We start from the raw sequence: 17997 nt of genomic DNA on the forward strand, positions 1-17997 counted from the left end.
GCCAGAGTCCTGATGAGGGGCGGAAATATGAGCACATCACTCCCATCCTTCACTCTCTCCACTGGCTTCCCATTCAGGCCTGTATAGAGAACAAGATCCTCCTGCACCCCCATCACTGTCTGCACGGTGCGGCCCCCACCTCCCTACTGAACTGCTCACACCACACACCTCCACCTCCACCCGGACCCGGTCAGGCCAACTGCATCGTCTGGTTCAGCCCAGGACACGGCCCAGGACCATGGGGGACCGGGCCTTTGCAGCCGCAGCTCCCCGTCTGTGGACCGCGCTCCCAGACCACCTTAGGGCCCCTCAGACGGTGGGCGCTTTCAAAAAAGGACTGAAGACCTTCCTTTTCAGAAAGGCACACCAGCAATAATGTTGCTTAAAGTGTGCTGTATTGCAATGTTTTTAACCTGTGCTTGTTTTTAAATCCTGTGTCTCATGTAGCACTTTGAGATTTGATTTTAAATGTAAAGTGCATTACAAATAAAATCTATTATTATTATTATTATTAATGTTTTGATGCACTGGAGGCGGCGGATGACCAGGTCCACCCAGGCCGCTCCCAGACCAGGTCCACCCAGGCCGCTCCCAGACCAGGTCCACCCAGGCCGCTCCCAGACCAGGTCCACCCAGGCCGCTCTGAGACCCCCATTCAGCCGCTCTCGGAGCGGGCGAGTGAGAGCGACAACTGGAGCGAGTGGCGCTTTCACACCAGCGCAGCCGCCGTGCTCGGTCCAGAACTGTGTCAGGTCGAGCTGAAGCGGGTCGGTGTGAAAACACCCTTTAAAGCTCATTAAAGTCCATTTTTCATGATCGGGTTCTGTTAATAAAAACAGTTCATCTTCGTTGATTTGATGTTATTTAATGATAAACTTCAATGAGAAACTGAGATACAGTGTTGGTAGAAAACAGAAGAAACAGAAACGTCTTTATTCATGAATACATTTGATTATTATACAGGATACAAAATATTATCTGGAGGTTTGATAAAACTGTAGAAAACAGGATGTGATTAAGTCTGGAGTGGTTCATCAAACGATTCACAGAAGGAGCTATAAGGCACGATAACTTTACATAAAACACAAAGTCCTGAAGCTGGCGGAGGTCCAGGAGCACCTGAGAGGAGGAGGAGGAGGAGGAGGAGGAGGAGGAGGTGGAGGAGGAGGAGGAGGAAGAGGAGGAGGAGGTGGTGGAGGAGGAGGAGGAGGAGGTGGAGGAGGAGGAGGAGGAGGAGGAAGAGGAGGAGGAGGTGGAGGAGGAGGAGGAGGAGGAAGAGGAGGAGGAGGTGGAGGAGGAGGAAGAGGAGGAGGAGGAGGAGGAAGAGGAGGAGGAGGTGGAGGAGGAGGACGAGGAGGAGGAGGAGGGGGAGGAGGAAGGATCTGGTTTATCGGCAGGAAGTCCTACAGGAGCCGCTCGGTCTGCAGCTCTAGTCAGCTGCTGCATTCCTCTGTCCCGTCCCAGAAGACCTCCAGGAAGGCTGCGGACCCCGCCATGGTCCGGTCCACGTGCTGGCAGGAGCACATACACAGGACACGCCCACACACCCGCAGGACACGCCCACACACCCGCAGGACACGCCCACACAACAGGAAGACATGCCCATTAGACAAAAGGACACGCCCACATATCTGAAGGACATGCCCACACAAACAGGACACGCCCACACACCAGCAAGCCACGCCCACACAAACACAAAGAGAGCAAACACTCAAATAGGACACGCCCACTGTAAACACCGATGCTACACGCTTGTTCACAAATGTATCACGCTGACTCACCGACAGGACACGCCCACACACAAACAAGACACGCCCACACACAAACAAGACACGCCCACACACAAACAAGACACGCCCGCTCAGACATGTACAGGCCACGCCCAGTTACAAATGGACGCATTCATCGAGACACTCTGGATTCAACAATGCCGGATTGAAATGTTTTTTCTCTTTATGAGAATGAAATGATTCTCAATAATTCTTTACTGTTGTAAAAATTCCATCAAAATGCTCCAAACCATCAGAATCGAGGTCTTCTTCAACTCTTTCCTTCATGAAACATTTCCTCATATTTCAAACAAACAGACGGCGGTGATCATGACGAGGACGTGACTCCTGGTGACTCCACATTTCCTCTGACCTCTGACCTCTGACCGAAGAGGCCGTGGGGTCTGGAGTGAAGCAGTGACTGTGTGACCGCTCACCTGGGCAGGTGATCGGGCTTCTTCGGTCGGGGATCGAACCGCCGACCGAGAGGACGAGGATTGACGCAGTATCGATAATAAAGCTAAATAGCTGAGTAAATGTGGATTTAGTGAGAGGTTGTGTGTTAGCCGGGCTACAGGACGCAGCAGGACGACGGGTATTTGACTGTAAACACTTTGTTCTCCGTGCCGTAGATGAAGAAGCTGTAGTCCTTCCCGTTGTAGGCGTAGTGGGCGTGGGTGAGCGGCACCAGCTCGATGGTCTGGCGCTGAGGACACAAACAACACACTGTCTCAGTCCTGACCCTCTGGCCCCTCCCCCCTCCGGCCGCCGCCGGACTCCTGGACTAAACGTCTCGCCGCCGGGCTGAAGACAGACGGCCGTCCCGTCAACGTGACGCCGTCCTGAACCTGGACGTGGATCTGAGGACGGTACCTGCTGCAGGATGCGGCTGGTGGAGGAGAAGCGGTTCAGATGCTCGTTGATCAGCCTGGTAGAAACATCACAGATCTCCTGATCGGGAAAGCCTTGGATGGGATAAACCTGACGGCAGAGAGGGAAGAACACCCGCAACTCAGACCAGGGAAGAACACCCTGTTAGGTATATACTTTAATTACATAACTCTTACCAGAGAGAAAAACACCCACAACTCAGACCAGAGGGAAGAACACCCAGATAGAAAAGTTATACTTGTGGAGAAATGGAGGATGACCTGTCTCCTGTTTCCCGTCAACCAACATCAAATTGGGAAACGGGAGTCGGCTCCTTTCTGGTTTTTGAATTTCCTAATCAAAATAAGAACGGATTGTCTGGAAGGTAAATGGATCCAACAGCCTCCAACTTCAACGGGGTTAAAAGGTGACGGAGTCGAAGGTGGAGGTTAAAGGTTTCAGCAGGATGAAGTTTCAAATCCTGAAAATGTTCTCGTTTTGAACTCTAATCAGGTTTTTGTCATTTGAACATTCCTGAAGGTCGTCCTGCAGGCTGCACGTCTCTCCTGTCCCTCAGAGAGACCGAGGACAAGAGAACCGGAGAACCGGAGAACCTACCAGCACGCTCTCGTCCACGAAGAAAGCGTCTCCAGACACCTGCTGGAACTTCTCATCCGGGAAGTCGGGCTGCCGGTCGGGAATGAAGACGGCCACGTTGTTGGTCCTGGGAACGGAGAACGGAGACGTGAAGCCGCGCGGGGACGGGGACGGAGGCGGGATGGGGGGACGGGGAGGGACGGCGGGACGGAGACTCACACACCATGTGACGGTGAGCTGGATGAAGTGCAGCAGGTTCCCCACGCCGTGGCAGACCTTGCACGTCTTGTGGCCGTGACCGTGACAGGACAGACACCTGTAGGACAACCCGCAGAACAAGCACGTCTTCAGCCGTCCCACAGACTGTCCCCCTCCTGCTCCACGTCCACACTGCGGTCCACACCGACGACACCTGCTGGCCGTCACCACCGGGTGTCACTGTGTGGCAGCAGAACGCTGCTGCAGCGCCGCAGACACACCCGGAGGACAGCGGGACAAATGTCCACTGGTGTTTCTCTGTCTGTCCGTCCCGTCTGACCCTGATCTCTGATGAAGACGGCCGTCTCCGTACCTCCGGTGTCCTCGGCCCTGGCAGGACGTGCACCTCTTGTTCCTGGAGCGGCCGTGACCATGGCAGAACGTGCAGCGCTTCTGCAAAACCAGAGCAAGGTCCCGTTAGAACCCCTGAACCCCAGAACCCCTGAACCCCAGAACCTCTGAGCCCCAGAACCTCTGAGCCCCAGAACCTCTGAGCCCCAGAACCCCAGAACCCCTGAACCCCAGAACCCCTGAACCCCAGAACCTCTGAGCCCCAGAACCCCTGAACCCCAGAACCTCTGAGCCCCAGAACCCCTGAACCCCAGAACCTCTGAGCCCCAGAACCCCAGAACCTCTGAGCCCCAGAACCCCACCCTTCTGTCCTGCTGCTGGTCAAATACTGACGCTAACCCGGGGTGGGGTGGCTAGCTACCTGTTAGCTAGCAGCTAGCTGCTAGCTACCTGTTAGCTAGCAGCTAGCTACCCACACTCTGGCTGTCTGACGTTGAAGGTCTGGGAAAGCAGCTCTCAGACCGGCTTCACTTCACTGACTGAAGCTTTAAGGCTCCAGGAAGTTTCTGGAAGAGTCTGAACACAGTGCAGGGATGATGCTAAATGCTAAATGCTAGCTGAAAAAAGAAAGTGGCTCGTAGCTCTGCAGCAGGCAGATCCCTCACAGATGTTGAGAAGTAGATTCCAGACTCCGGTTCTGTAGAATATAAACTATAAACTGAGTTGAACTGGATTCAGGCAGATGATGTGGAGCAAGCAACAAACCAAAGGAGCTGAAAACAGAGCCTGGTGGAACACCGGGGCTGCCTTCTGACAGAAAAGTTTGGTTTTTTGCACACCGACACACTAAAAATGATGTCCAGTGACGTGGGACACTCAAGGACACAAAAGTTTAGGTTTTTTCACTTGAAATGTTGAAAATTTGTGAACGGGGCCTGAGACAGTGGAGGATCCTGGGACAGTGGAGGATCCTGGGACAGTGAACAATCCTGGGACAGTGGAGGATCCTGAGACAGTGGAGGATCCTGGGACAGTGGAGGATCCTGGGACAGTGGAGGATCCTGGGACAGTGAACAATCCTGGGACAGTGGAGGATCCTGGGACAGTGGAGGATCCTGGGACAGTGAACAATCCTGGGACAGTGGAGGATCCTGGGACAGTGGAGGATCCTGGGAGGACGTTGTGTCTCCGCGGTGATGTTGGTTTGTTTTAACAGGCAGAATTGTCTCACCTGGCCTCGTCCAAAACAGGCGGAGCAGCGAGTCCGTCCAATCCCGCAGCACACGTGACACGGCTGGAACGCAAAGACAGGCGGCGGTGAGACAGGCGGACGGCGGGACAGACGGCGGGACGAACAGGCACAGAACACAACCGAGGCCGGGCGTACCTTCATCACTGAGGAGTGTGGCACCCGGATCTTCTGCACCTGGTCGGTGAAGCGGGGGGGCAGGACCACAGGGATGTCCCACGGCAGAGGACTGACCCCGTACTGAGGACCGTCCACCAGCTGGTCTGATAGAGGAGACACCGAGAAATGGAGGAGACATGGGGGACACGGTCACTACCAGAGGCTGGCAATGAACAAATCCACAGAAAAACAGCCAATCAGAGCTGCTGCTGGAGGGGGCGGGGCTTAGAGGGACCGGGACACGCCCAGTTTCACATTGAAGACATGTTTAGCATGCAGTCCGGGACCCTGGGCTCGGAGTGAAGGTTTACTGTTGTAGGGCTCGAAGTGCCAGCCGCTGGTCCGGGTCTCGGTGAAGGTCTCCAGCCGGTACTGCAGAGGAAGAGGAGGAGGAGGGGCTGTGAGTCCACCCTGGACCAGGTCCAGGCCAGTCCCTACACCCTGGACCAGGTCCAGGCCAGTCCCTACACCCTGGACCAGGTCCAGGCCAGTCCCTACACCCTGGACCAGGTCCAGGCCAGTCCCTACACCCTGGACCAGGTCCAGGCCAGTCAGGTTGACGCCCCGGGTTCTGCAGGACCGGCGGGTTCCGTACCCGGTACACCGTGGCGGGTCTGAGCTCCTTGAAGGTGAGGTTCCTGGCGGGTTTGGCGCTGTACCGCCACTTTGATTCCACGAACTTGAGCAGGGCATCCCGAGCTTCGTCCTCGGACACCGAGGGGACGCTGGACAGACAGAGACGCTCGGCTTGAGACGAGGACAAGGCGCCGCGTGAGACGGAGCCCAGAGTCTTACCGGACGTCGGGAACCACGGTGTTCCGGTTCTGCTCGGGCTGGGGGTTGTAGGCGGGCGGCGGGGGGTACAGGGGGGTACCGTCTGGACACAGAGAGACACGGGCCACAAAACCATATCAGGACGGCAGGGGGGGGGGGGGGGGGGACCCTGGGGGGGACCCGGCTGAAGTCTCACCTCCTCCTTTGTGACCCTGGTATCCATGTATGTCCTCCAGCCAGCCAGGAGGGGGCGCCGAGGGCCTCTCCTCTGGGATGTTTGGATCAAAGGTACCTGGAGAGGACAGAGGGACAGAGGGACAGAGGACAGAGGGAGAGAGGACAGAGGGAGAGAGGACAGAGGGACAGAGGACAGAGGGAGAGAGGACAGAGGGACAGAGGGAGAGAGGACAGAGGGAGAGAGGGAGAAAGGACAGAGGACAGAGGGACGTGACCCTGATGAAGTCTGCTGCTGAGCGGTGCTGGGGGTCTGAGGCTCACTGCATCCATTCATAGTGACGTTTCAGTGAAGTCTGTAGTTCTACGCCGCTTCATCACCGCGTTGGCTCAACAGTTTAAAGTCAGTGGCGGAGGCGGAGCAACGAAAACACCCCTGATCCAGAATGTGAGGAAGGGACGCAGCGGACTGGTCGTCCTGAGAGCGTCCCGATACGACGCACTGAGAGTCACATGACACCGTCCGTCACTACGCCACTACGCCTCCTACAGGCCCGGAGGAGAGGAGGCGCTACGACCGCGGGACGGAGACACGCCAGGCAGACTGGGAGCCATGGTCTGGAGGACTATCAGGAAGGGGAGGGTGGCTGGTACGACTCCAGAAACCTTAGCCAGAAACTTTAGTCAGAATAAGAGCACCCGGGATGAGGACCGGATCAGATCCTGGGGTTTTGTGTCAGCAGGGGACGGTGGAGCTGTTCTATCTCGGAAACCTCGCCGTTCCAGTGGAGAACCGTTCAGGGAGCGACGGTTCCATCAGCCATCATCGCCATGGTGAAGCTTCTCTCCTCAGTCTGCTTCACACGGGTAAACAGGGAACAGCTGAGTCTGTGTCTCCAACCCGGTTCCTGGAGGACTGCTGTCCAGCATGTCTCAGGTCTCTCCTGGTCCATAAAACCCGGTGACGCCTCAGATCAACAGCTGCTGCTCACTGAACACCGAGTCGTGTGACGGCAGGTTGATTCCTGCTCTCTCTGAGAGATTACAGCGTCGTGTCGGGGCGAAGTCCTGCTCCACCCTGCTTCCAGTCGCTGCTGACTCCAGGCCCGGTGAGTCGACAGGGAGGAGTCTGGCAGACCCAGCAGGGTCTCTGCAGGGTGTCCTCTGGAGGTGGGGGGGCCACTGAGGACCTCCTGGACCTGAAGGTCCTGGGTGTTGAGGGGCTCAGTGATCAGATCTGTCATCAGGGTCAATGTGTGCTGGGTATCCTAGAACCACAGACCTCAGCCCCCCAGACAGAACCGACAGTTGGACCTCAGATGAAGGAAGAACGATCTGGACTCAGTTCTGGAGCAACAGGCCAGCTCTTCACCCCCTCAGACCACCCAGGGGCCTGGAGAAGGCCTCGGACCCCAACCCCTGAGATGCCTGAGGGAGTCTGGAGGACCAGAACTGCTCTAGAGGACCAGAACTGGACCAGAACTGCTCTAGAGGACCAGAACTGGACCAGAAGTGGTCTTTGTACTTGGGTTTGAGAACTATGTCCATCTGCTCTGCAGTGAGCTGGACTTCTTCAGGACGGGAACTGGACTCTGTCTCCCGGTTCGGGACAGATTCATCCAGAGAACGATCCAGAACTCAGCTTTCCCAGAACCACAGAGTCCAGGATTTAGTCAGCTGATGGAGTGAGCTGATGGAGTGAGCTGATGGAGTGACCTGATGGGGTGACCTGATGGAGTGAGCTGATGGAGTGACCTGATGGGGTGACCTGATGGAGTGACCTGATGGAGGTGAGAGTGAGCCTGGGCTCCAGGAAGCCATCCTCTGTTCTGTAAACCAGCAGCTCTAAAAATAGCGGCGGAGGCGGAGGCCCGCTGCCAGACTGTACACAATACCTCCGCCTGCGGTAAAAATACCAGCGGGAATGTCCCCAGACCCCCACCCGGACCGGGCGGAGGGCTGGCAGTGTGAGAACCGCCGAGCCGGCGGCCGTTAGGAAGAGGTGGAGGCCGGTGACGGAGGAGGGCGGAGGACAAAGACGACCTGGTGACTGCTGCCGAGACCCGACGATGAAGGACTCCTCCACCCACAGAGACTCCTCCACCCACAGTCCTCCACCCACTGTCCTCCACCCACAGTCCTCCACCCACAGAGAGTCCTCCACCCACAGAGAGTCCTCCACCCACAGAGAGTCCTCCACCCACTGTCCTCCACCCACAGCGAGGTTCATTCCGGTGAAACAGACCGACTGTCATCAACCTGAGTGTTAAAGGAACTCTGTCAGTAATGTGAAGCGCCTGACTTCCTGAGGAACCAACACCTGGAGCAACAGTCTGACACACAACAACAGCGTCAGCAATCTGCTGCATCTCATCTGAACTGCAGATAAACACACAAAAAGTTTATTTATCACAAATTCCAACTCACCAGTGCAGTCCGGGTCGACACTACACCGTCACAGCTCCAGCTGCTCGCTGTGCTTCAGCACAACAACCAACTCGGTTGTAAATTATTCATAATTATTCATCTGCCAAACAGCAAACTTCAAGAACGTCAACAAGCAATGTTCCCAGAAAGCAGATCTGACTGTCTGGGGCTCCCAGACAACCGGAACGTCATGTTTCCATGACAACCACACAGGACATGATGGCCGTCCTGCTTCCATGACAACATTTTGAGCATTGTTTCCATGGCTACCAGACATGACAACACAGGAAGCGTTGACTTTTCATGGTAGAATTATGAGCTCCATGTTTCCATGACTACGTAAAGCATTGTGTTTCCATGACTACGAGACGTGACAGTATGAGTGGTGTTGTGTTTCCATGATGACAATAAGTATCGTTTCCGTGATGACGTTATGTCATCGTTATGTCATGTTTCCATGACGACGTTATGAACATCGTGTTTCCATGGCTACCAGACATAATGACATAGGGAGCTTCGTTTTTCCAGGACAACAGAAGAAGTGCCATGGTTCCATGGCAACGAGAAATGACAACATTAGCAGAGTTGTGTTTCCATGACAACATACGAAGCCTTGTGTTTCCATAGCTACCGGACATGACGACACTGGGAGTGTCGCGTTCCCATGGCAACATGGGGGTGACAAGTTTGCATGAGTACTGTGTACGATGACATGAGGATGGTGATGTTTCTATGACGACGGAGCGTGGTGATGTCTCTTCCTGTTTCAATCACTGCACAGTTTCCCAGTGAGGCGTTCACTGACCACCAGATGAATTCCACATGACATGAGCTTGTAAAGTCCTGGAGATAAATGCTGACTGATGGGTACGGAGCTTAAAGAGGGAAAGTAACTGGTAACTGACTAAAGTAACTAAAGTAACTAAAGTTACAGGACAGCGAGATCAGTTTACAATGAGTTTCAAAACTCTTCCTGATCGGATCCACTGAAACATGACTCCTCACAACTTTCCCCCGCTTTACACACACACACACACACACACACACACACACACACACACACACACACACACACACACACACACACACACACACACACACACACAGAAGGGTTTGAGGTTTTTGACTCACCCAGGTCTTCTCCTGTTCCCTCCATGTCTGAGCAGCTTCTCTTTAAAGGAGATCCGGAGGAAAAACAGGAGAACGACTCACAACAAAACACAGACACACACCAGTCCGGTCAGGCTTTCCACAATAAGAGCCCAGAATTTGACTCCAGGAAATTAAAAAAAATATATATATTTTTTTTACCTTAAAAAGAAAACCAATAGGAGGCATATAAGATGATAAAACAAACACAACAGCAGAATAATGCCGAATTGAAATACTATTTAATTGAATTCAAATTGGTTTAATTGGAGGAGACGTCAGCCATGATCAACTGGATTTTTCCTGAAATATAAACTTTCTCACAATCATGAAACATCCAAGTTGATTGATAACAATATGACACTAAATCTGAATTGAATTACAAGTACATCAACAGCAGCAACAACAACAACAAAAACAATAATAATAATAATAATAATAATAATAATAATAATAATAATAATAATAATAATAATACAGAGTTTAGCATCATGTAGTTTGTACTAGTTTCTCATTAATAATATATTAAATAGTGTTTTTTTATCTTTGTATTTTGCATTTCATTTGATTACACAGTTTTATTTCATGTCTATATTGGATTATTATTATTTCAACTTTTCTTTTTACTTTCTATAAAAACATGACTCATATGAATACTTACAATTAAACTAGATTCAAACATCAGTACACAACAATGACGAGATCAATGTACTCAAACGGGTTGGTTATTTTTACAGTACTTTTAATCTGAAGGGCCTGACGTTGTCACTTCCTGTTCTGACTCGTTTATGTTGCCTTGACAGCTGCTGGCCACACCCACTCTGTTTACAGACCGACCAGCAAAGAAGTGCAAAAAAACTCCACGTTTCCTTCAGTCAAAGTCTGAATGGCTCTTCAGGAGTGTGTGCAGGTTGAATAGTTTTGAATACAGACTCTGTGAACCATCAGCCTCTCCAGAGACCTGGACTGTGTGTCCCTCCTGTCTTCTGGGCATCTGTCCAGTCAAGGTTCTTCCCCATCAGACCCAGATCCAGACCAGGTCAGGCTTCCAGAGACCTTTACAGGTGTCTGTGCCACCAGGACTTTATAATATTCTACTTTTCACAATATTTTCATTTTCCAAGACTGAGTTTCTTTATCTCTGATCCATCATCCAAATTTTAAGAAATAAAGGCTTAAAATATTGATTAAGTGTGTGTGTGTGTGTGTGTGTGTGTGTGTGTGTGTGTGTGTGTGTGTGCGTGCGTGCGTGTTTGCATATTGTATGTTTTTTATGCCTGGGACAAATCAACAAAAGAAAACAAAAGAAAATATTTCTTTTATCACTTCAATACTGACTGTTAGAAAATGGAACTGGCATTATGTTATTGTTGTGGATCTTATTGTGTTTCTCACATTTTCTATTATATTGTACATACCTGGCTTAAATTTAAGACACGGGCTTAAGAAGTCTGTGTCTTAAATTTGTAATAAATTTTTCTGTGTTTGTTTGTTTGTTTAACCTTTATTTAGTCAGGAAAGTCCCGTTGAGATTGAAAAACCTCTTTTTCAGGGAGCCCTGGGGATGTATGGTTGGCTTTTTAAATTTTAACATTTCTATTCTATTTATATTTCTTTTCTCTGTTTGTGCTGCTGGAACGCTGCAATTTGACTAATACAGGATTTTAATTCAATTCAATTCAGTTTCATGTAAATGTGACTAAAACAATAACATGTCAGTAAACACATCGTGAACTCACATCATTCCTCTCGCGCGTGTTCCTGTTTGTTCTCTGGTTTCCTCCCGCGGGACAAAAACACGCACGTGGAGATATTTCCCATTTCAGTCGCTGCTCGTGGGCGACGCTGCGCTGCGACAGATTAACCACCACAGAAGAAGAAGCCCGCCGCCCGGAGGTCTTTTCTTCTTCTACGCTCCGCAGCAGCGACGCTGTTAGCATCGTTAGCACCCTTAGCTTCGGGTTTCGGAGCTTCTCTCTCTCCTTCTTCCATCCTCTCCGGATCGTCTCCTCGTTCACCCGGCATGGTGGGTACAGGTGTCGGTTTAACGGCCGTTTTGACTGCGGGACGCCTGTAAATGTCACTTTTGAGCGTCGTTGCTAATGCTAACTGGTTACCTTGGTGATGCTAGCTGGGCGTTGTCAGATTTTTATAAAAAACTTTAATTTCTAATTGATTTTTAGGAACTGAAACTTACAGTCTGCTGCTGTTCGAAGTGAAAAACTACGATAAACCAGAAATGGTGTCTAAACTTCACTCACTTCTTTAATCAGAACCTTTTGTAAGCGGATGTAAACAAATAAATCAGTTTATGGACTCTGTTTAAAAGAGGGACATTAAGTCTAATTTTCACTGATACGTCCGACCCGGTGATCAGCAGACATCAGCGTGGAGCCCCGCAGCTGATCAGCTGATCGATCAGCTGAGTCTTCTCCGGTCTCAACTGTGCTTTTTGTTCAGGCTGAAGTGGAAGAAACTCTGAAGAGGATCCAGAGTCAGAAAGGAGTTCAGGGGATCATCATCGTCAATTCAGAAGGTAAAAGCAGAGAGGCTGATCCGGTGGCCTTCCTCCCTCCGCCCGGTGAGCAGGAGCGCAGAGAGCTGCGACTGAAGCATCATGGGAGCTGGTCATGCTGGGCTCAGTGACCTTTCAGGGTCCTGAAGCACGAAACGTTCATGAGGTTTTCCACAGCGGGTCACATTCTGGCCACCGCTGAGCTGCCTCGTTCCTCTAACGGCCTGTTTACCTGTGTGTGTGTGTGTGTGTGTGTGTGTGTGTGTGTGTGTGTGTGTGTGTGTGTGTGTGTGTGTGTGTTCCTGCAGGAATCCCCATCAAGTCCACCATGGACAACTCGAGCACGGCGCAGTACGCCGGCCTGATCCACCAGCTGGTGATGACGGCCCGGAGCACGGTGCGAGACATGGACCCCCAGAACGACCTGACCTTCCTGCGTGTGCGCTCCAAGAAGAACGAGATCATGATCGCCCCAGGTGTGTGTGTGTGTGTGTGTGTGTGTGTGTGTGTGCAGGAGCAGCCAGTCTGACGCAGTGTGTTTCTCCTCACAGAGAAGGATTACTTCCTGATCGTCATCCAGAACCCGTCAGACTGAGGAGGCTCCTCTCTCTGCTTCTCATATTAACACTTTTCTCTGTGACATTAATGATCAAACGAAGCTTTTTCTGCTCGTTTCCTCCGTCAAGTGACCGTTCCGGGTCTGAATCATTCCAGACGTCCGTGCTGAGCGTGAAGGCGTGAAGCTGGAAACCAACCTGTTTATTTATTGTGATGAAGTGCAGCGTCTCGCCTGTCTTTGTGGCAAAACAACAATAAAAACTTCAAAAATGTCTTTTCTCCTGTTTTTCTACCTTCAGAAAAGTGAAAAATGCCTTTGGAGCTTTTCTTATTTGTGCTGGTTGTTGGTCAGTTATTCATATGTAATATGTAGTGAAATCCTGTTGCTGCAGTATAATGTGAGGAGAAACATGAGGAGTCTGAAGTAGAAAAACCAGGAAAATATGAAGTAACGTACAGTAGTTACATATCAACATGAAGCAGTGTAACGGCGGTCGTTACATTGTAACGAAGTAGTGTAACGTTGGTAAGGTAGTACAGTCGTTACACAGTAACGCGAAGCTCTGTGACGTGATAAATGGAGTACGGTCCCTTTAAACGCCGCGGTGACGTCACGGGCTGGGTTTACTGTCTTTGTCCGGAGCTGCTGGAGCCTCACATCCTGCAGCAGAACCGACACACACCGACACACACCGACACACACCGACACACCGGCCTCCTCCGCCTCCACGCCGCCGCCGCCGCCGCAGACATGCCGTCCGACAGGCCCTTCAAGCAGCGGAGGACGTTCGGTGAGAATCCCCGGAGCGCCGCTGGAGACCGCCGGTGTCTCGGATGATCCGGTTCCCCCGCTAACCGGTGGCCGCCGCGCGGCAGCGTCCCGGGTGACAGCAGGCGGCGGAAGCCCGACCGAAACCCGCGGCTGTCCCGGTGAACGTCGGCTGTCCGCGTTAAAGGAACGTTCAGAGCGTCGCGTTCTAACAGAGTTTCCGTTTAACGGCGGCTCGTGCGAGCGGCTGTTTACAGACACCGGTCACCAATTGACACGGGAACCAGTTAATCGGAAACACTGGTCTGCTAACCGGCCTGTTAGCCACCTGCACGCGCGCGCGCGCGTGTGTGTGTGTGTCCAGTCCTGTGGAGGTCCTCAGACCCCCCGGGTCACCGGTCTATTACCTGACCCGGCCCGGTTCTGACGGGACCTCCGGTAACCTGCCTCCGGCAGGACAACAACTAGCGCTGACGCGCTGCTCGTGCACGTGACGTCTCAGTGATTTATGGGGTAACTTGACTCTGAGCGTTACGTAACGCGCCCGTCCTGAGAGCTGAGGGGCAAATGCTTCTGCCCCGGCCTCACCTCACGAGCACCCCGTGTGTGTGTGTGTGTGTGTGTGTGTGTGTGTGTGTGTGTGTGTGTGTGTGATGCCACACTGACACACTTCACTAATCTCAGGAGAACTCTCTAGAACCAGATGAACTCCTGAATCATGGAGCATCTTCCTCCTCACACTCCAGATTAAAGCCCCGGCGGTGCAGAACCGGATCCAGAGGAGTGAAGGTTCTCCGTCTCGTTCCGGACTAATCTGCTCCGACTGGAACAAAGACGGCTTTTCAGAGTTCTCACCTGAACTTTGACCCCAGGCCGGGAGTAAAGAGCTCAGGTTCTCCTGAGATGATCCGAGCTGGAGGAAATTTAACAGTCACGTTCTCCACGTTCTGTCAGTCTGACCACGTGTGGTTCCACTGCTGAACCCAGAACCCCCCGGCGTTCCTCAGGGCGAGCGCCGGGTCTCAGAGAACCCCCCGGGGTTCCTCAGGGCGAGCGCCGGGTCGTTTCCTCATAAATCGTAGAAACTGGAGATGAAGAGTCAACAGAGGTTCCACTGGACGAACCGGAGCCGGACACACACCGCGGTGACGGAGTGTTGTAGAAACCGTCAAACAGCTGTTTTTAAACACACACACTCTCTCTCAAAATGTGTGTGTTGACTGTGTCTCACTGTCTTCTGTCCACAGCTGATCGCTGCAAAGAAGTCCAGCAGATCAGAGAGCAGCACCCCAACAAGATCCCCGTGAGAGAGACACAGACACAGACACAGACACACACACACACACACACACACACACACACACACACACACACACACACACACACACACACACACACACACGTTTGTACAGCTATAGTTGTGAGGACACTCATTGACATAACCCATTTCCCCTAACCCTGACCCAGACCCTGAACCCAGCCTAACCCTGACCCAGACCCTGAACCCAGCCTAACCCTGACCCAGACCCTGAACCCAGCCTAACCCTGACCCAGACCCTGAACCAGAAATCCAGTCTGAACCTGAAAGAGGTCAATAAAGGTCTGTCGAATAGTGAGGACCGGCAACACTGTCCTCACTTGTAAGGTTCAAAACCCACTGTCCTCACAACATATAGCTGTACAAGTACACACACAGAAATACACTCAGACACACACGCACATACTGAGACACACATACACACTGAGACAGACACACACACCCCTTCAGCTCACTCACATCTTAAAGAATATACTTTGTGTCTCTCTCTGGGTGTGTGTGTGTCTCTCTCTCTCTGGGTGTGTGTGTGTCTCTCTCTCTGGGTGTGTGTGTCTCTCTCTCTCTCTGGGTGTGTGTCTCTCTCTCTCTGGGTGTGTGTGTGCAGGTGATCATTGAGCGCTATAAGGGGGAGAAGCAGCTTCCGGTTCTGGATAAAACCAAGTTTCTGGTTCCGGATCACGTCAACATGAGCGAGCTGGTGAAGATCATCCGGTCAGTGGCTCACAGACACACACACACACACTCCGCTCTGAAACCAGAGACTGACCCCGCCCCCTCTGGCCCCGCCCCTAGGCGCCGCCTCCAGCTGAACCCCACCCAGGCCTTCTTCCTGCTGGTCAACCAGCACAGCATGGTGTCGGTGTCGGCCGCCATCGCCCAGATCTACGAGCAGGAGCGGGACGAGGACGGCTTCCTCTACATGGTCTACGCCTCGCAGGAGACCTTCGGCTGCTAGGACGGACGGGACGGGGGACGGACCCGTCCCCGGTAACCGCGGAGACCGGAGGACGGCCGTCCGTCTCGGCCCGTCTCTTCGTTTTAACGGGCGGTAGATTCTCATCACGCGACGCCGAGAGGACGTCCGTCCTCCGCTCGGTCCACCGAGGACAGGCGAGGGAGAGGAGGACGGACGTCTCTTGACCTTTGACCTCAGTGTGAGGGTCAGCGAGGTGAAGCTCCAGCAGTCGCCGACCACCAGGCTCAGCGAACGAGTTTTAGTCCGCAGTCATTTGAAATGTGCAATACGTCCACGTCCCCCTCTGTCCCTCCGTCCCCCCCCCCCCCCCCCCCGCCATCTGGAGGAGGAGCTTGTTTTGCACACGCTGACAGGAAGGTTAGTTTCTTGGCGGCTCTACACACTGCATGTTCTCACTTTTTATATGACAGTACCTGGATGTACGCTGTGTGACTGTAGCGTCCGGCTGCGGCGGCTGGCTGTACTGTCCGGCTGCGGCGGCTGGCTGTACTGTCCGGCTGCGGCGGCCGGCTGTACTGTCCGGCTGTAGGACGACAGGTGTTTTTCTGTTTCCCAATCCCTCATTGACGCATCGCTGCAACCCGATCAAGCTTTCGCCAATAAACACGTTTCAAACCGTTGCCTTGACGACGCTTTCTATGTTTCTGCCGCTGAAGACAGTCTTCAGGGTGTGAGCCGTGGGGAAAGCCCTGGCCCGCGGCCCCTTGGGGAGCCGCCGTGGGGCAGAGCTGGGGTCGCAGCAGAACGAAGTCGAGACAAGAGCAGTAAGAAGTAGGAGGTTTTATTTTTACACACACACACACACACACACACACACACAGCAGGAGGTTCATCTGAGCCCGGGAGGTGTCGGGTGACGGGGGTGTCGGGGCTGGATGGAGGTGGTGGTTCTACGCCATGCTGCCAGGAGACAGGAGCGTCAGTCAGACACGGCGGAACATGAAACAAACCGTTTCCAAGGCGACCGGTCCGCAACAACACTTTCTGACAGGAGGTCCCTGAACGCGTGGCAGAGACGCGGCGTCCTGAGCTGGCGGCGGCGGCGCTACCTGTCGATGAGCGAGTCCCTCATGGTGGTGGCGATGGCGGAGGAGTGCGCGGCGTCGCTCAGCCGGAAGACGCTCTCCACCACGGACAGCTCGGTGCTGGTGGTGTCCAGGCCGCAGAACGCGCACCAGTCGTTGACCACCATCCCCGCCGCGATCACCTCGCTGCCGCGGTTCACCGTCCCGGCCTGGGCGGGGAGAGAGAGAGAGGGCGGGGCCACGCGGTCAGGCGCGGCGGCGGGCGGAGCTCCCAGAGCGTCGGGCGCAGCGCCGCCACTCACCACCAGGGGGACCTGCAGCAGCGAGGACAGCTCGTCCTGGTCCTCGATGGACGTCTTGGGGTGCAGCAGGCCGCCCTGGTTGCTGAAGGCGCAGTAGGAGCCGACCAGGACCTGCTCCGCCACCGTCTGCCGGAACACCTCCACCTTCAGGGAGTCCGCCAGGATCTCCTCCGTCTCCTGCGGGGCCCACAGCGCCAGACTCCCATCATGCACTGCGGCTGAGACAGCCGCCAACACGGCGCTAATGCTAAGAACCACCGCCCCGGCCCCCCACTTCCCACCCTGATAACAGATTATAGAGCACCCCCCCCCCCAGTCCAGAGACTGGTCCTCACCCGGTCCAGGTCTGGGTGAACCAGAGCCACGTAGTCGTTACAGGCGATGACGTTCCCCAGAGCAGACAGCCGCTCCTCCACCCTCTGGATCCTCACGCTGTCGGGGAGACTGTTCCGGATGTTCTGCAGCTCCTGGTCTGTGGTGCTGTTGGGAAGCAGGAGGCCATGACGGTTCCCTGGAGAGGGGGCGGAGTCAAGATGAGTCTGAGGGGGCGGAGTCAATCTGAGTGCGGGGGCGGGGTCAATCAGAGTGATTTCACTCACCCACACACATCCTCCCGATGATCCGCAACCCGGCGATGGAGGCGTGGACCACAGGGATGCTTTCTGACAGCTCGCTCTCAAACACACTGCGCGCGCGCACACACACACACACACACACACACACACACACACACACACACAGTTAATCCAGGTCACGGACACACAGAACCATCAGACTGACTGTCAGAATTCCCCGTTACACCAGAAGTTACACCAGA

General features: G+C 53.6%; 4 protein-coding genes across 6 annotated transcripts in view; 2 read left to right on the forward strand and 2 right to left on the reverse strand.

The window, feature by feature from the left end:
- Positions 1–1251: 1251 nt before the first annotated feature.
- ssuh2.1 (ssu-2 homolog, tandem duplicate 1) lies at positions 1252–11547 on the reverse strand. 2 transcript variants are annotated; one of them, XM_030091077.1, is made up of 13 exons: positions 11457–11547; positions 9700–9739; positions 6164–6259; positions 5989–6070; positions 5789–5918; positions 5505–5565; positions 5173–5297; positions 5017–5079; positions 3808–3887; positions 3460–3552; positions 3258–3363; positions 2643–2750; positions 1252–2475 (listed from the first exon to the last, which is right to left on the reverse strand). In XM_030091077.1, the coding sequence occupies exons 2-13, from the start codon at positions 9722–9724 to the stop codon at positions 2341–2343; spliced, it is 1104 nt and encodes a 367-aa protein (XP_029946937.1). In that variant the 5' UTR covers positions 9725–9739; positions 11457–11547; the 3' UTR covers positions 1252–2340. The 2 variants fall into 2 exon arrangements, with proteins under 2 accessions (XP_029946937.1, XP_029946936.1); XM_030091076.1 differs by lacking the exon at positions 11457–11547 and having other exon boundaries at positions 9700–9834.
- Positions 4503–13060, forward strand: dynlrb1 (dynein, light chain, roadblock-type 1). 2 transcript variants are annotated; one of them, XM_030091081.1, is made up of 5 exons: positions 4503–4507; positions 6753–6757; positions 12178–12253; positions 12541–12708; positions 12784–13060. In XM_030091081.1, exons 2-5 carry the CDS (start codon positions 6755–6757, stop codon positions 12825–12827), a joined length of 291 nt encoding a protein of 96 aa, XP_029946941.1. In that variant the 5' UTR covers positions 4503–4507; positions 6753–6754; the 3' UTR covers positions 12828–13060. The 2 variants fall into 2 exon arrangements, with proteins under 2 accessions (XP_029946941.1, XP_029946940.1); XM_030091080.1 differs by lacking the exons at positions 4503–4507; positions 6753–6757 and adding an exon at positions 11574–11743.
- Positions 13061–13427: 367 nt separating this feature from the next.
- On the forward strand, positions 13428–16466 carry map1lc3a (microtubule-associated protein 1 light chain 3 alpha). Its single transcript, XM_030091079.1, has 4 exons — positions 13428–13581; positions 14807–14862; positions 15482–15588; positions 15670–16466. The coding sequence occupies exons 1-4, from the start codon at positions 13542–13544 to the stop codon at positions 15830–15832; spliced, it is 366 nt and encodes a 121-aa protein (XP_029946939.1). The 5' UTR covers positions 13428–13541; the 3' UTR covers positions 15833–16466.
- A 176-nt stretch (positions 16467–16642) lies between these two features.
- The window catches only part of eif6 (eukaryotic translation initiation factor 6), a 2412-nt gene continuing 1057 nt past the window's right edge, over positions 16643–17997 (reverse strand). The window contains exons 3-7 of the mRNA XM_030091078.1: positions 17780–17865; positions 17516–17691; positions 17181–17357; positions 16903–17087; positions 16643–16753 (exon numbers count right to left, since the gene is read on the reverse strand). Of these exons, the coding sequence (XP_029946938.1) occupies positions 16744–16753; positions 16903–17087; positions 17181–17357; positions 17516–17691; positions 17780–17865 (634 nt within the window). The 3' untranslated portion in view covers positions 16643–16743. The remainder of the gene's footprint in view (positions 16754–16902; positions 17088–17180; positions 17358–17515; positions 17692–17779; positions 17866–17997) is intronic.

This window comes from Salarias fasciatus, chromosome 5 (assembly GCF_902148845.1).
Source record: "Salarias fasciatus chromosome 5, fSalaFa1.1, whole genome shotgun sequence".
Lineage (NCBI taxonomy): Eukaryota > Metazoa > Chordata > Actinopteri > Blenniiformes > Blenniidae > Salarias > Salarias fasciatus.

Coding starts and splice junctions, on each gene's coding strand:
- dynlrb1 (XM_030091081.1), top strand. Junction 12,254..12,540: donor CATCATCGTCAATTCAGAAG/GTAAAAGCAGAG, acceptor GTGTTCCTGCAG/GAATCCCCATCAAGTCCACC. Junction 12,709..12,783: donor CGAGATCATGATCGCCCCAG/GTGTGTGTGTGT, acceptor TTCTCCTCACAG/AGAAGGATTACTTCCTGATC.
- ssuh2.1 (XM_030091077.1), bottom strand. CDS start 9,724: ATGGAGGGAACAGGAGAAGACCTGG. Junction 5,298..5,504: donor GCACTTCGAGCCCTACAACA/GTAAACCTTCAC, acceptor CTCCTCTATCAG/ACCAGCTGGTGGACGGTCCT. Junction 2,751..3,257: donor TCGTGGACGAGAGCGTGCTG/GTAGGTTCTCCG, acceptor CTCTGCCGTCAG/GTTTATCCCATCCAAGGCTT.
- map1lc3a (XM_030091079.1), top strand. CDS start 13,542: ATGCCGTCCGACAGGCCCTTCAAGCAGCGGAGGACGTTCG. Junction 13,582..14,806: donor CAAGCAGCGGAGGACGTTCG/GTGAGAATCCCC, acceptor TTCTGTCCACAG/CTGATCGCTGCAAAGAAGTC. Junction 15,589..15,669: donor GAGCTGGTGAAGATCATCCG/GTCAGTGGCTCA, acceptor CCCCGCCCCTAG/GCGCCGCCTCCAGCTGAACC.